This window comes from Branchiostoma belcheri, unplaced genomic scaffold (assembly GCF_001625305.1).
Source record: "Branchiostoma belcheri isolate BF01 breed outbred unplaced genomic scaffold, Haploidv18h27 scaffold76, whole genome shotgun sequence".
Lineage (NCBI taxonomy): Eukaryota > Metazoa > Chordata > Leptocardii > Amphioxiformes > Branchiostomatidae > Branchiostoma > Branchiostoma belcheri.
In genome coordinates, this window is record NW_017804420.1 from 1,308,040 (window position 1) to 1,323,430 (window position 15,391).

Here is a 15,391-nt window from a genome sequence, read left to right on the forward strand (position 1 = left end):
TCTCTCTGAATTGTTTTGAAATAAAGAGCCGACACAATTGAAGAAAGACACAGACTCATGTTATTGTATCACCACATCTTTCCATTAGATGAATGGAAGCCATCAAGCTCATTTACTTCAATAGAAATCGTAAAAAGCATCCATTGCATATCACACATATTTACATAATGGGAGTCAACTTGTTCATTTGACTCTCTGCTGTCTTACCTCTGATGCCAAGAGTCCAAGACATGTCTATTCAAAACATACCTTTCAACATTGAAACAGTAGCTTCATTATATTCTTCTTCTATAAATACAGAAAGTGAACAGTAAAGACAGGTCACTGCAAAGTCCTAACAGCTACTTACAATATGTTATACTAAGTATGTAGCAGAATCAACTTCTTCGTGATCAGATACTAAGTTCATCTTCTAAGTATGCTAACTTGAACTTTTCCTATCATGGGACTTAATACTAGTAACTTTTAGACATTGAGGTACATTGTAGTAGACTATGGTAGAAAAAAGATTCAAGATAAAAGATATACAGCTTTACAATGTAATATTGCACAATGTGACAGAAATATGTGGTATATTGGGTCTCTCTTCTTTCCTGATATTGCAACAATGGATTCCATTAAGTAAAGGTACTTAAGTACCATATCACATGATTTCTATAGTTATTACAAGACTTGGTATTGTATCTAGTAATGTGTATAATCATACATCATTACAGGGTCACATCAACAGACTACTGCATGCACAAGAATGCTGTTGAGTCCCTGATTAAGGTTGCAAATGATTTTTTTGTAATTTTCCTAAAAAGATCATTACTTTTAATATATACAATGATACTATTATGATAGAGATGTTTCATAATTCTTTTACACAGTCATTGCTTCATATCAGGAATGTTGTTAATATCCTGCATTCTTCAATCTAAGATCAAAGTGCCCGTAAGTTAGAAGACTTTGAGATTTGTCTCTGAAACTACATTTTGTAGTTGATTCATCCATCCTTTATGACCATATCATATATACACATGTAGTTGGTCAAAATCAAGGCATGTTTGTACATACATATATGTATACCCATCCATCCAAAACTCAGATAGAATAGAAAGAATTCTAAATAAATCCCTGAAGTGTTAACTGGTGGTCTATTTCTTGTTTACATGTTCCGCCACTGCAACACAAACAGTTTATACTATATCTCACTTGAACAGCAATAATATAATGTTTTTATGATGCAGACATACCTTAAGTTAAAGATTTACAATAATATGATAATTTGTTTGTGACATAATCTTTGTGATTGTCCTTCATCCCACAAAATAAACTACATGTATATATGTATGTATGTATGTATGCACATATATACACATCATACAATATATTTAATAAGTTAGCAGTAAAAAGCAACAAAACACAATGAAAAACAAACCTTGGAGACTTGGCACAAATAAATGAGATGAAAATTGTATCAATCGGTTCATACATAACAGTTCAAATAAAATACGTAATCCCCAAGCAGATTCAGCGGTGGCAAAATCATAACAATACAGCAAGACACAATCAAATCCCGGCAGTGTCCAGTCGCCACCATTCCGCTTGGAGATTAAAGTGACATTAGCTTTGGACTGGTCTGCCTATGATGTTTTCAGTCTGCTGACAACATCTTCCAATCGTGTGGCGACTCTGAGACTCCCCTCCACGTGGAGCCTCCCGCTGCTGTAGGCCTGGAAGGGGCGGAGCTCTCCTGAGAAGAGCTGCTGCATGTCAGTCACAGACATTGTCATGACAACGTCAGCTTCCTCATTTGGAGGTGGACCAATCCCTGCATCACCTCCTCCTGTGGGTTCAGACACAAGTTTTCATACTTAAAAAAATAAAACTGTCCTACATGGATAACTTAATAACACTCATAAAACTGTCCTAGCTGTTCTACATAACTTAACACCCAGACTAATTGAAAATCAGTTAAGGATCATCATCAGTGGACTGTAATGGTTGGGGTTATTGTCCTTAAGGGGTGATGTACCCTTAATTTGTTAGCCTGATACAAGATAGGATGCACCACATCTCCCTGTTATAAAGCATATCACAACATTGCAGATAAATTCATTTGCATGTTGAATGTAGAATACTTTTGGGAACATACATCTTGCTATGGTCCTTTCAAATTTTCTTTTGCAAAATGTGCACAGTATCATATCTTACCGTTTTTCAGATCCAGGTAAAATGTGCCACCGTCCTCTCCCTCCAGTTCAAACTGGTAAATTGCCCCCACCTGCTCGACAATGGACTCATCCAGAAGAAGTTTGACAGCTGAGAGGAGGTCCCTGGGACTGAGACCAAAATCTGCAGACATTGTCCCAGAGGACTCTGGGATAGGGACTGCCACCATGGATCTGTCTTGTTCAGTCCTTGCACCTAGATAAGAAAGAGAGAAACAAAAAGACTGCATGTCTCCTTTCCACAGGGCATAAAATTTCAGAGAAGAAAAAGATTGTTGGGCAGAAAATAACAAAAAAGTTCAATCAATACTACAAATTCATTATACATGTACATGTACACGTATGAAATATGAAGTACGTGTTTTTCTTTCTTAGATGCCAGAAATTTCTTCACTATAACTTTTAGCTTGCCCAACTAATTTTCTCTTCTAGAAACAGCAATGGAGCACTTATTTGTAGACTATTTTTAAATGTGTCTTTTTTTGCAGTATTAAGTATGTATTAAGCATTACAGCATGATAAACACATGTACAGTCTATCAGAACAGTTACTAGTACCTCTTCCAGGCCCAAGAACAAACAATATTGGCATTGCTTTTTAACAAGAAAAGTACAATTCTTTTATTTTCAATTCATCCCTACACTGAACATGGAAATGAATGACAGACAGTGACACACACAGTACAAAGAGACATAAAAACAAAACATTTACATTTGGGAAAGGAGGGAGAGATGGGGTGATTGTAAAATACAACTATTTTATGTTACCATATCTGTGCTTAAGTCATTGTTTGTAAAATACAATCAAATTTTACAAAAGTGAAAGAAAGTTTACACTGATATCCACATCTAGCAACATGACCAAAAATACTAGTATGTTGATTCTGAAATATCCATACTACATATTTCACATAACTGTTTTGTTTGTGAATGCATCCAAAAGCAATATATCCTCCCCTTCCACAAATATAACATGTAAGCAGAAAAAATTCTGGAACATAAAAAGAAGTCTCCATTTGTGCTTTGCTGCTCATATGAAAGCCTTCAAGGGCAAAAAAGTACATAACCAAGGACATTTTGCCAAAAAAAGGCAGCAAGATTAGTCAGTTACCTCTCATTCTAGGTTTTGCATTAGCCATCAGCCTTGCAGCTTCTTTTTCTTTCCAGTTTCAGGAGTGAAAAAGCAAAAACGATTCATGAGGAAAAACATCAGTAATTTAACCGCGTGCAGGCATCCATGAAACTGACCCAGAGCAGTCTTTAGTTAGAACTTGTACACTCTTAAAGGAGGTCATTAGAGACAATAAAGGACCGACATTGATGACTTGAGTTAAATTTTAGCACCACTTCAGCAATGAAAATGGACTTGTAATGTTACATAATATTTTGAAGGGAAACTTGTAAAGGTGTTTGCCCTCCCTTCCACTATACTAGTATACCCAGTATGTGGACAATTCTACTAAACAAGTAATGACATCACATTGCCAGCCTCTCTACTTCAAGACATTCTGCAAAGCAAAGTTAACATTCACATCAAAAGAAAATACCAATATGTGGCAGTTTTAAAGCTCCAGACATACATGAAACATTGACTACAATGTATATATGTCCTATGGAATGGACTGGTAAGGATGGGGGAGGGTGTGAAAGTTTAAATATTTTTTAAGTTAGGTTATGTTTAATTCTGTAACACTTTTCAGGTCAACTACCTTGTACAATTTTTCCTGAAAAGTTCAAGTGAAAAAAAAAAATTTTCATGTGACCCTTCCCCTGTCTTTCCCGGTCCTTCCTTGACTAACCAGGCACGTCAGCAGAACGTACTGCACCTGCACAAAATCACAGTTTCTGCTGGATGTTTGGTCAAAGCTGTATCACAATTTTGTCCATTGTATAAGATTTCATTTACGACATAACATTTGAAAACTACAGATGGGATATCATCCTTAAATATGCAAACAAATGAAAAGTATGTTCTGTAGAAGTGCTATGCACATTACATTCTGAATTTTACGCAGGCACAGTACCGTCTGCCAATGTGCCAACTAACTACATTGTAGGAATCCCCTACCTTTGTTTCCCATTGAAGCCTGCTGTAAGAAATGCTGGGCCATCTGGAACACCGTCTGTACTTGTGGTGACATGGCCGGTCCGTTGTGGGCTGGTCCATTGTTACTGGGGGGCAGCAGGACTGGTCCATTCGCAGGAGGCCTCAAGATGGTGATCTGGGACCTAATAAACAAAACAAACATCAAAATGGAATAATAAGCAGAAGCATGACTAAATAATGGTCCTGAAAGAGGCAAGGAGTAAATGAAAATGATGTTAATCATATAAAGGTAAAGTTCATTTGCAAGAACACTTGAAAAGTTTTTGTTTCTATAGGAAAAGTTACAGATACCAATACTCACAGTTCTAGCCGGCTGATCTCCACTCCCCAAATCTCTGTACTCTTATTCAGCTCCCTCTGGAAAAGCACAAGCACAATCAAGCACATGTTTCATCACTTTTTTGTCATGTAAAAATGTCTGTTTTAGAATGTTTTGAAATGGTGCACTTGTTGCATCCACAAATTAATACTTAACAATCAGACTACAGGTATTTAAGAGTCATAGAAAATTTCCGTCTGACTCTCAACATTAAATACATTTGTGCAGTCTTTTTTTCCTAAGGTTATCTTTAGCATAAATATAGGATCAGCTTCGGTTGTATGGTAAGATTCTGTACTCTGGGAAGAATTTTAAAAGTTGAGGATAGATATACACATTGGGGCTACATATCGGTAAAAGTGAACTTTGGTTGCAATAAACAAAATCTATTTGCATGCTACAACCAAACAGCCCTGCAGGTTGCACACAGATACCTGTAAGGCTGTGTTCAGACTGGTCCTGTCTGTCTCGATGTCGTACAACCCTTTCTTCAGTAGAACGTTGTGGACTGTCGTTAGGGCCACGACACGGAGGGAGCCAATCAGGTCCTTTACTGCTGTCTCAGCCAAGATGGCGTCGTAGATACGGTAGTACACATCAGCGCCAACAGAGATGGCACCTCCATCTTCTGTATAGGCCTGGAACAAGGATCATCATCATCATGTCGGTGAAGGTTAGACATCCAGGTAATAAGATATGCAACTGGATATGATTTTGGAAATGGTAAGACATTTCTGGTAGCATCCACTACCTTTCACCAGTGACACTAGAGAGTTTAATAAGTACGAACTATTGATTGATATACAAATCAATCAATTGTTTGTAGTCAGGTCAAGTCAAGCTTACTGTTTGTGGTGGGACATTGAAAGCCCGTTGTCTCATGTCGATTCGTCGGCATCTGTCTATGCATGGTAGTATGAACACCATTCCTGCAATACACAGGATAGAACATGTTTGTTTGTTATTGTATAACTTTATGCCAAAGTTGTTGCATGACAGGTATTTTTCAGACCCAAATACACGTACTCCAGCAGTGAACAGATTTTTACAAATTCCAACAGTAAGTGGTGATTTTTGCAAGAGAAAAAGCAGCTGCTATCACAAACCTGGTCCTTTTAGGGGCTGCTGACGTCCCAGTCTGAACACCAGCAGTCTTTCATAATTCTTGACAACCTGTCATAACGAAGCAAAAAACCAACATCAACATCATATAAAAAATTGCCATCATGTACTCCACAAGTAACTCTACTCATACATGGAAACAATCGTTATGATCACATATGCATCTTACAACAGGTTACTGTCTGATATAAAGACTGATTTAGGGGGGTCATAAACTGGGCTTACCTTAATTGCGAGGCATGCAGAGAATGGACAGGTGAGGACCAGCAGCAGGTAACACAGGCAGGTCACCAGCACATGGATGCACTGGGCAAAACAGCTAGGGGGCGCTGCAGTACAGAGGGGCGGCAACAAGGAAACCATCAAATCTGACAGGCTCTTTTGTCGATCAATAACTCATTCGTCATGGTCCATCAATGCGAGTGCAACACAGGTTTATGAAGCCGGGGGTTTATGGAGCTCTCGAGAAAAAATCTATGCTCATTTGCATGCAAAATTTACATGAAAAACTGTTTTAAACCGGACAGTGCACTCAGACTCTAAACCTAATGCCATTTGTAGATATTGATCCTTAATATGTGACATTATAGGAAATGTTACGTGGAAAGAGAATAACAGAATCATAAACTGTTACTGATATAATGTTACATGAAAAAGATGCATAGTTTCTACAAATATCCCCACATTATGCATTTAGGTGGGGCTTCGACCAAATGACCTACACTACTACAGAACGTTATTCTTCAGGCTCTGACTGAGCAACAAACACAACAAATTATACCTGTGCCTTCGTCTTCGTATCGGTTGGTGCCTCTGTTGTACGTAAATCCCTCGGCAGGGTTCCCCTTGTTGAAGCCATACGTGAAGGGGGAACTGAAGTCGATTTTGTGACCGTCTTCGGTGGGAACCTGTGAATATTTTACCCCAGAAAACGCCATGGTTCACCGTTACCCTTCCCACAGACGTCTCGCTACCTATTGAGCGAAGAAGAAGGCGACAGAATGGAATTCTATTGTGTGGTCATTGTGCGATTTCTTGACTTTTTAATTAAAACAGTCTAATAATATACCCAAAATAAATACTTTGTTCACACACACTGTTTACTAATGTAGTATGGTGATGAAGTAGCCATGCTTAAGGCTAATTATCATCTTTAGGCCGTTTTGCTGCCCTCTATTTATGGGTCAAAGTTCGCAGATAGTAACTAACCTAGTGCTTCCTTAGAAACTAGTCTTGGAAAGATCTTTCCTTTCCTTATGCTCTGATACAGTTGTAGCTACTTTTCCAGGAAATTCTACCCATGCAAGTACTAAGGTGAGAGTCTAAATACACAAAATGATAATGATCACTCCTTGTAGTATTTATAGACACCTGCAGTAGACAAATGAAGAGTGTCCCAAACTGGAATTCTGGTATAACGTTACTGAGTGTATTAATCCTACTTGGCCAAAGACCTCTTACTCTCTACTTAAAGGGAATAACGAAAGGTCCCATCCCAAGGTGTTGTCTTTGTCATAGCAAGAACAAAAATCAAATGTTACAAGTTTTTTTTTATTTGTACAATAAACAAGTGGTTTCTAATAATGGACCAATATGTGCCAAGGAATTGGCTAGTCAATGATACTAACGTTATAGCCTTGCAATCAATATCGATCAATACCACCTGATTTATCAATGTCATCTGGCTGTATGATAATCGTATGTATTATTTATCATCTAGCGTGATAACCTTGAGTATTTCGTGTACTCTCCCATACTGATGAATAATTAAAAGCATCTATTGTTCAGTTGCCATAAACACACATCTATTATCATCAACATTCCACCGACTTAAAGTCAGAGTCGGTGGGTGAAGGATTGGGTTAGATCTGCTGAGGGGTGAAATCAGCGGAGAAAGGAACAACACTCGTCTTCTGTCATTTTCAGAAGTCTGCGGGTGTAGCACCTGTTGCCATGGGAACCAAGGTGTCCAAAGCCAGGCAAAGAAGTCCTCCCATTGGTCCCCATCCTGAAGAGCATCATGGGACCTCTCAGGCTGACAAGGCCCCACCAGGTAGTTTTGTGTTGGTTACAATTATACTTGTAAATTAATTAATAGCAGAGTTATGTAATGTTAAAATCACACGATGTTGTGTTGATTTTTCTTGTCATTGGCTGATGCTACTTCCTTTATATCAACAGACATAATGTATGTTCCCATATCAGTTGATGTTTTCAATGTATGTCATATGATATACTAGTAATACTGCCTGATGACATTCCTTTTAAAAATACTGTCTCTTTTGATGTATAATTAACTTCATACAAAGTCATCAGGCCTTGAAGTACCCACCTACAATCTGCAATTTGCATCAAGATTTTAAAATTGCATTATACAATACAACATGCAAATTGCAATTTGGTGAGCTATTTTAAAGAATATGTCGGGCTCTGTACTTTGACTTGCTCTTTGCAAAACACAGAAATAAAATACAGTATTTCAAGCTCTGGTCATACAGTATACACAGTATTGTCTTAATTTTGGAAGTGAAATGTGCAAAAACACATTTTTATTCTGTTGCATTGTATGTCAAGTTCATATGTGATTGAATGTGAATTATCATATCCCTATTGACCAGTTGGCAATGGAGTGTCTAAAGAACAGTTCGGGGCAACCAAAGGACAACCAGCTAACCAGATGTCATCACAAGTGGCTGCTGAGATAGTTTCCGGATGTTGGAAGACAATAGAACAACAGTGTGCAGAGTACCAGTCAGGTACACAGGGCAGTAAGGACAAAGCACAAGTTGGCTGGCAAGAAGTTCGAGTCTTCGTTTCGTCAACCTTTGCTGACTTTCACGCTGAAAGAGAAGCACTGGTCAAGAAGGTAAGTAAGTCTTAGAATACTTAAAGATTCAAAGATTGAGAAATATATCATCCATATTCTAGAGATGATTTGAGCCTCCTTGGTTAGGCCTTACTGGATATTTTTCTATACAGTCATATCAAATATTGTCTTGTGTTGAAATTCCTTCATGCCCATTCATATATGATCTACCTAAAACTGTCACCCTCATCTAAAGTCTGTATAAAAGGCTATATATTACAGATGGACATTGTAGCTGAGAGCACTGCAGACAAGCAGACAGGGTAGGAGACTTGTTCTCCCAACATTGACTAACTCTAACACACTTTTTAACCCCCGACATTCTCATAGCATGAATTTTTTTTGTGTTACACTTAAGTGTCCTAAATTGACATTCAATAATTTGTTTTCTAATCTTTGAATTGAAATATTCATTGATTTGTGTTTATTTTACAGCAGACTAACATATGTGGAAAACTGCTTTTTCTGCATTTTCCAGAAAGTTGTGTATCAGCACCCTCACTGTAAATTTAGTGTTTGTCTTGTATACGCGTCCTTGCAGGTGTTCCCTGAACTGCGGGAGTGGTGTGAGGGGCGGCAGCTCCACCTGGTGGAATGTGACCTGAGGTGGGGGGTTCCCAAGGACTCCACCTCACAAACAACCATCAGCATCTGTCTGGAGGAGCTGGACAGGTGTCTCAAGGAGACTGACGGGCAGCCGTTCTTCTTGGCCATGCTGGGCGAAAGGTAAGTCAGTGCTCAATATCCTTGTTCTGCATTTTTTGCAGGTAGCATTGGAAATAACTGATCCCCATGAAAAATAGATATGATAGAAAAAATACCTGCACAGTGCTAATTTTACCTGTAAAGGTAAGAGCTTTCCCCGATATACATGTATCTTACACACAGATATGGATGGATACCATCTACTGAAGATGTGTCAGCTGACATCAGGGACAATTATGATTGGGTGGACCACCTGTCAATCACTCATATGGAGATTACCCATGGTGCACTCCGTCCAAACAACCCCAATGCAGCATTCTTTCTCAGGGACCCCATGTTTCTCAAGGACCTACCTGAGGAATTTTACGGCAAATTTGTAGATGATGATCCACTATGTGTAGAACAACTTAAGGTAAGTATACTCTTTCTTCATTTAGAAAGACATAATAATTGATAGAATGTCAAAATGGATTTCCGGATATGATTTTCAAACATGCTTTATATGCAAATGAAGTAGAGAAGACCATTAATATTATATATAATGCTACCCACAACATTATTTGCATAATCATTGAGACAAAATAAAACAACAAAATGTACCAATTGAAAGTTTTATATATTTCTTGGAGGTATGCAATCTCTGAACTCTTGTTTTTCAGGAATTAAAGTCTCAGCTCCATCTAAAGTTTCCAGACCAGACCTTTGACTACAGGTGCAATTTCTCTGATGTACAAACAGCAGACAACAAGGTTGGTTTGAACATTGCATCATGTTTAGGTTTCTTCATCAAATAAAGTGTGTGGAATTAAATGGCTGAGTGGTTAGGCTGGCAGACATGAGATTGAGAGGTCACAGATTTTATTCCAGGCATTCCTGGCAAGTTGTTGTATCGTTTGACTTTCCTCGAACCACCCAGGTGTAGTACCTGATTTTGGTTGCGGTAACGAGTGGTGGAAGGAGAGGGATGGGCTCCACCTTTCAATACCATGCCCTAGACACAGTGGATTAACAACCCACTGACCCTATAGCCTGAAAAAGTCTATTGAACTACCATTACCTCAGTTTTTAAATCCAATCAAAGCATTTGTAAACCAAAAATGCTTTCATCTGAAAATTGACAGGGTCTGTCCTTGGTGCTGAAAGTGTAGTCTGTAGAACACAGTCATGGATTTTTCTTATATACATGCCTGTATATAGGTAAATTGAATTTTCATTGCCTTGATTTATCTTGTTTTGTTTGTTTTCATCCCATAGAAACCTTTTTATACACAGTTGTTATAGGGTATTGCTAGCATTTTAAAAATTGTCATGTACAAGATGATAATAATGTTAAAATCTTTGTTTCCACAGGTGCAGTTATCAGATCTGGATGACTTCTGTTCACAGGTGGTCCAGTTCTTCAAAAATGCCTTCAATAAAAAATATCCTGAAGACCGTTTGCAGAATGATCCTCTCAGCCTAGGTACGGAACTCCTAGTGGCTGTCCTTGGTACTGCAGCAGAACTACCTATTTTTGTATCTTTTGTCCTGGACATGCTATAGTCTTGATTTGTGGGTTAAGAAAAAGTGGCATGTGTTTGTGAGGAAATTTTAACAGAAGGAAAAGAAACCGACCCATCCAGAACCTCGAAGACTACAGCTGAAAATCAATCATTTTTTCACACCTTTTTTCCGGCCTTGAACAGAACTGCTGCCCCACGACACGTACATGCAACAGAAAGGCCAGCTGGTTCTTGGCAGAGAAGCTGAGATGGAGGCATTGATGCAGTTTGCTACAGGAGATGACAACAGTTCCTCAGCAGTACCCTCAGCCACAGACTCTGAACAAACTGGAGAAAGCAGCTTCCCGATAATGATGGTGGTGGCCCAACCTGGCACTGGCAAATCTGCTCTCATGGCCAAGTTCACCATGGAAGTCACTCAGGTAAGATAGGACAAGGTATGTGGGGAGCTGAAAATATTTTCACAATGTGTCTAGATACTGTACATGTCCTTTAAAAAAAGCAGAATATGACACTTTTAGATAGATTTTGAGGCCTATCCCGGCTCACCTCTCATGCAAATGTATCTGTGTCTTGCAAAGTTATTTGTGTAACAACAAACGTTTAGAAGTAGAATGTATACAGTGTTTTTTTTTAGCATTACTTGCATATGGTAACATTGACCTTTTCTCTCCTGCAGAAATGTGACAATGTCTTATACCACTTTGTTGGATGTGGACCTGACACCATGGATCCAGCCAACATTCTTCAGAGACTGTATAAAAAACTAGACAAATCTGGATCAGGTAATAGGCTTGTTGTTGCCACAGTTCATTTCTCTCTACTACATTTCTCTATACTGTAAAATATAGACTGATCTCTGCCCATCTCTGTCATTACATACAAAACACAAAATTTAATGCAAAGTAAAAGCATATGAAATGCAATTATTTGCCAGACATGCATTAGTTGAACCGCTAACTGCCATGTTATCACTGATAATTGTGACAGACATTCATGATCAGTTTATTGACTCTTGCCTGTATTATATCCTCCTGTTCCTTTGCCTGTATTATATCCTCCTGTTCCTTTTTTACAACAGAAAGAGAAACAGAACAAGACAAGGAGATGTCACCTGACCAGCTGAAGGAGAAGATACAGAAACAGCTGCGAGACTTTGGGGAGACGGAGGAGAGGCTCATCATCATCATCGATGCTGTCAATCAGGTGAACAAAACATCTTATGTCCACATTATCCACAATTTCTCTGTTATGAACCACGATTGTAACGTTGCAGCAGTGACACCTAGCTTTAGTACAAATCAGAACCAGTCACCTGTTTACCTGAATAAGGTGTCAGATGTTGGAACCAGAACATAGGATGTGAAGACCCACATTGAATACAGAAAGTTCTTATACAGTTACATGACATTTGAAGTGAATTGATTAATGTCATCTGTAAAGGTGTTGCTGTCCTTAAAATGATCTAAAGCAAATTATTACACTTAGGTCTGTGGTAAGGCTTTGAGCTTTTTGCATTTTCCAGCTTGCAGATCACAGCTCTACCTACCACTTGGACTGGCTAGCGCTGACGTTTCCCTGCAACGTTCGCTGCATTGTCAGTACAACAGAACACCCTCCCACTCTGAGCAGGCTGAAGGACAGACAACCTCCTCCCTGTGAGCTCACTGTGCCTGATCTGGACAAGAGCACAAGACAAGACATTGTCACTAGATACTTCAAGAGATACAATAAGGTATTGAGTGTGACATGAATAAAGTGTTGTCAGATTCCAGAATAACAATTACTCAAGCTATGGGATGGATTTTGAAATCAAAACAGATGAAAATCTAGTATCCAGCTTGCTTGAGAACTGTTACCGGTACTTTGGTATCTTATTGCCTGCCCTAACCTTCTTCAACATACATGTATTGTCAGATTCTTTCATACGAAACAAAAAGGAGGAATTTATTCCATTTCTCATAGTGCTCAATTAATCACTGAATTTGTTTTGTTTACAGCTCAAATTTTGCAAAAGGCTAATGTTTGATAGAGTTTGCTATCTTGTGCTTGATGTATTCAAATGTCTTGATTCTGACAGGCCCTGGACAAGGAGCAGTTAGAACTGCTGACATCATCAGATGGTTCCAGTAACCCCATGTGGTTGGCTATTGCCTGTGAGGAACTGCGGGTGTTTGGAGTGTTTGAACAGGTAACTGACACTGGTTTCATAGACTTTATCATTTATATACATTTACTGTATTAAAGTGCCTCAACTCACTGTCTTAATTATCTTGTCATTAGGAACTTTGATACATTTGAATGACAAAGATATGAAGAAGAGGACATAATTTCAAAATGAAGACAGACCAGACAGTATACATGTAGATGACTCAACCAACGGAGAGAATTCCAAATTGAGTGGAAAAATCAAAGACAGTCAAAAGCACAGCTATTAAGGACTATATAAAATCTTACATAATATTGTGTTTTTACCACAAAGGTCACAGCAAAGATCCAGTCCCTGCCACCATATTTGGAAGGCCTGCTGTCCATGGTGATCTCACGGGTGATCCAAGAAGATGAGACCAGGTGTGCAGAGAAGGTACGCCTGCTTTAACAGTTAAAACTTGAAGTTTAACTGTCTTTTCTTCAAATGGGCCACACAATACTGGTATGAGAAATTGCTATCCAGCTATAAATAATTACCAAAATTTTTGACCAAATCTTCCTCAGATTTTTAAGATCTTGTCTTACCTTGAGGAAATATTTTACTCTGCATAGATGCTGTGCCTTTTGGAGTGCTCACAGAGTGGTCTACAGGAGACCCAGCTTCAGGTGTTGCTAGGTGACCCTGAGACAGCCACGCCCCTGCCCATGCTGACCTGGAGTCAGGTGCACAGATCACTCAAACCCTTCCTGAGGAACACCACCGGCCACCTGAACCTGCCCAGTATGGACTTCTGCCACAACTCCATCAGACAGGTGAGACAACTTGATCCTTTATTGTTTCATTGTGGTTTAAGTCTTGTTTCGCAATTAGTTTGCATATGATCTCTAAAACAGTTCGGTCAGAAAAAGTAACTGGACCCCCCAAAATATATGTTCAAGTCCCTCATATATTGACAGCATTCGGCATCGGAGCAAATGTCAGAAGGTTTTGTCCATGGTACTGAAGTCCAACACTTACCAATAGTGACCAATAACAGTTATGTAATATTATTCTCTATAGGTGGTGCAGGAGACCCTGATGAGCAACCAAGCAACTCAGCAGAACTACCACAAGCTGCTGGCTGACTACTACCAGGGTCAATGTGCTAGCCAGCAGTTGGTGGCCTTGGAGTTGCCCTACCATCTGCAGCAGGCTGGTCTGCATTCCCAGCTGGTGGAGTTTGTTAGGAAAGACCTTCGCTCACTCCAGATGGGGATGTACAGCAGGCAGAAATACATGAATGTAAGGAAGTGTAATTTTTCTATTTACATTTTTTTGAGCCATGAATGGTGGTATGTTATGTAGCTTTTCCACATTTGACACCTGGGTGGAGTTAGGAAAGCTATGTAAAGTGCCTTCCCATATAACAGTATATTGGCCAGCGTCTGTTTTTCAGTCATTTGACAGACTTTTGTTGCAAAAACTTTGCCCAATCCATTATCTTTGAGAGATGTCATCAAACTAAGCTAAAGAAGCAAACCCCCCTAAAAGCAGGAAATAGGGAGCATGTTCACAGACCCCTGGATTGTTGCACCTCTAGCTCAATGAGTCAATGCCTCATGCCTATGTCAAACAAAATTGAGATGACAAAAAAAATAGGCTGGAGAGAACAATGACACATAATCTAGCCAGTGCTGTAAGTAGTTAATTCCTCATCTCTTCCTCAGGCCATTCGATGCAGGACCCACATCCCACCAGGTGGGTTTCACGGCGGCCATGTTGCCCAGATCGTGATCTGCAAGATGTGCTCCATGCAGATGCAGGCCTTCACACCTGCCAGGACAATGAACAAAGACACCTGCGTCATCTGTGGTCACTTCACTCCCTTCAAGAAAGAACAGCAGAAGGTAACATCTTTAGCAAGACTGTTCATTGAATACATAGTACTTCCAATGATCCTACAACAGAAACCTTACCAGATGCATCCGGCCAAGAGGAGGCGCCCAGTGTGTGGGACCTCACTTCCAGTGTCTGACCTTTGTGGTCTGTTATTAGGGAATTCCCCTCACCCACATGCTGTCACTCAACCCTACGGACACACAACCAATCACCTGCACAGACACACACACACAAAACAATACCACCATACCAGAGGTAAAAATTGGGCAAATACACTCCACTTTATCTGACATTAATTTTTTTTTTTTAGGTCCAGTTTTGCATGCTGCACAAGCCTCCTCTGGTGGCGCCCGGCCAGGACTGGTGCCTGGTGTGTGAGAAGCCTGCCATCGCTCTGAGAGGACGACAGAATGACCCAGCCTACCTCTGTATGATGTGCAGTGTAGGGATATGCACCAACAGATGTGCAAAGGTCTAGTATGTATGGTATGGTTAAAAAAAATAAAGGTAGTCCCATACTTTTTC

The 15,391-nt window shown here is 39.5% G+C and overlaps 2 protein-coding genes across 2 annotated transcripts; one reads left to right on the plus strand and one right to left on the minus strand.

Moving 5' to 3' along the window:
* Positions 1 to 1,567: 1,567 nt before the first annotated feature.
* LOC109485499 (stomatin-like protein 1) lies at positions 1,568 to 6,747 on the minus strand. Its single transcript, XM_019789178.1, has 9 exons — positions 6,545 to 6,747; positions 5,989 to 6,092; positions 5,748 to 5,814; positions 5,488 to 5,570; positions 5,076 to 5,279; positions 4,624 to 4,679; positions 4,284 to 4,444; positions 2,200 to 2,412; positions 1,568 to 1,831 (listed from the first exon to the last, which is right to left on the minus strand). Exons 1-9 carry the CDS (start codon positions 6,699 to 6,701, stop codon positions 1,629 to 1,631), a joined length of 1,248 nt encoding a protein of 415 aa, XP_019644737.1. The 5' UTR covers positions 6,702 to 6,747; the 3' UTR covers positions 1,568 to 1,628.
* Positions 6,748 to 6,971: 224 nt separating this feature from the next.
* LOC109485447 (telomerase protein component 1-like) lies at positions 6,972 to 15,389 on the plus strand. The gene is made up of 17 exons (XM_019789052.1): positions 6,972 to 7,077; positions 7,690 to 7,816; positions 8,382 to 8,629; positions 9,171 to 9,355; positions 9,518 to 9,746; positions 9,994 to 10,083; positions 10,685 to 10,796; positions 11,020 to 11,258; positions 11,516 to 11,621; positions 11,918 to 12,042; positions 12,362 to 12,571; positions 12,917 to 13,027; positions 13,319 to 13,420; positions 13,600 to 13,800; positions 14,048 to 14,269; positions 14,695 to 14,874; positions 15,177 to 15,389. The coding sequence occupies exons 2-17, from the start codon at positions 7,717 to 7,719 to the stop codon at positions 15,342 to 15,344; spliced, it is 2,628 nt and encodes an 875-aa protein (XP_019644611.1). The 5' UTR covers positions 6,972 to 7,077; positions 7,690 to 7,716; the 3' UTR covers positions 15,345 to 15,389.
* Positions 15,390 to 15,391: the final 2 nt, after the last annotated feature.

What these genes read in the sequence shown, in the direction of transcription:
- LOC109485499 (XM_019789178.1), bottom strand. Translation starts at nt 6,701, where the DNA reads ATGGCGTTTTCTGGGGTAAAATATTCACAGGTTCCCACCGAAGACGGT. An exon ending in GCAGCCCCTAAAAGGACCAG is followed by an intron (nt 5,571 to 5,747) that starts GTTTGTGATAGC and finishes TGTGTATTGCAG; the next exon opens with GAATGGTGTTCATACTACCA. An exon ending in GAGATCAGCCGGCTAGAACT is followed by an intron (nt 4,445 to 4,623) that starts GTGAGTATTGGT and finishes TTTGTTTATTAG; the next exon opens with GTCCCAGATCACCATCTTGA.
- LOC109485447 (XM_019789052.1), top strand. Translation starts at nt 7,717, where the DNA reads ATGGGAACCAAGGTGTCCAAAGCCAGGCAAAGAAGTCCTCCCATTGGT. An exon ending in TATGTGTAGAACAACTTAAG is followed by an intron (nt 9,747 to 9,993) that starts GTAAGTATACTC and finishes CTTGTTTTTCAG; the next exon opens with GAATTAAAGTCTCAGCTCCA. An exon ending in TCACCATGGAAGTCACTCAG is followed by an intron (nt 11,259 to 11,515) that starts GTAAGATAGGAC and finishes TCTCTCCTGCAG; the next exon opens with AAATGTGACAATGTCTTATA.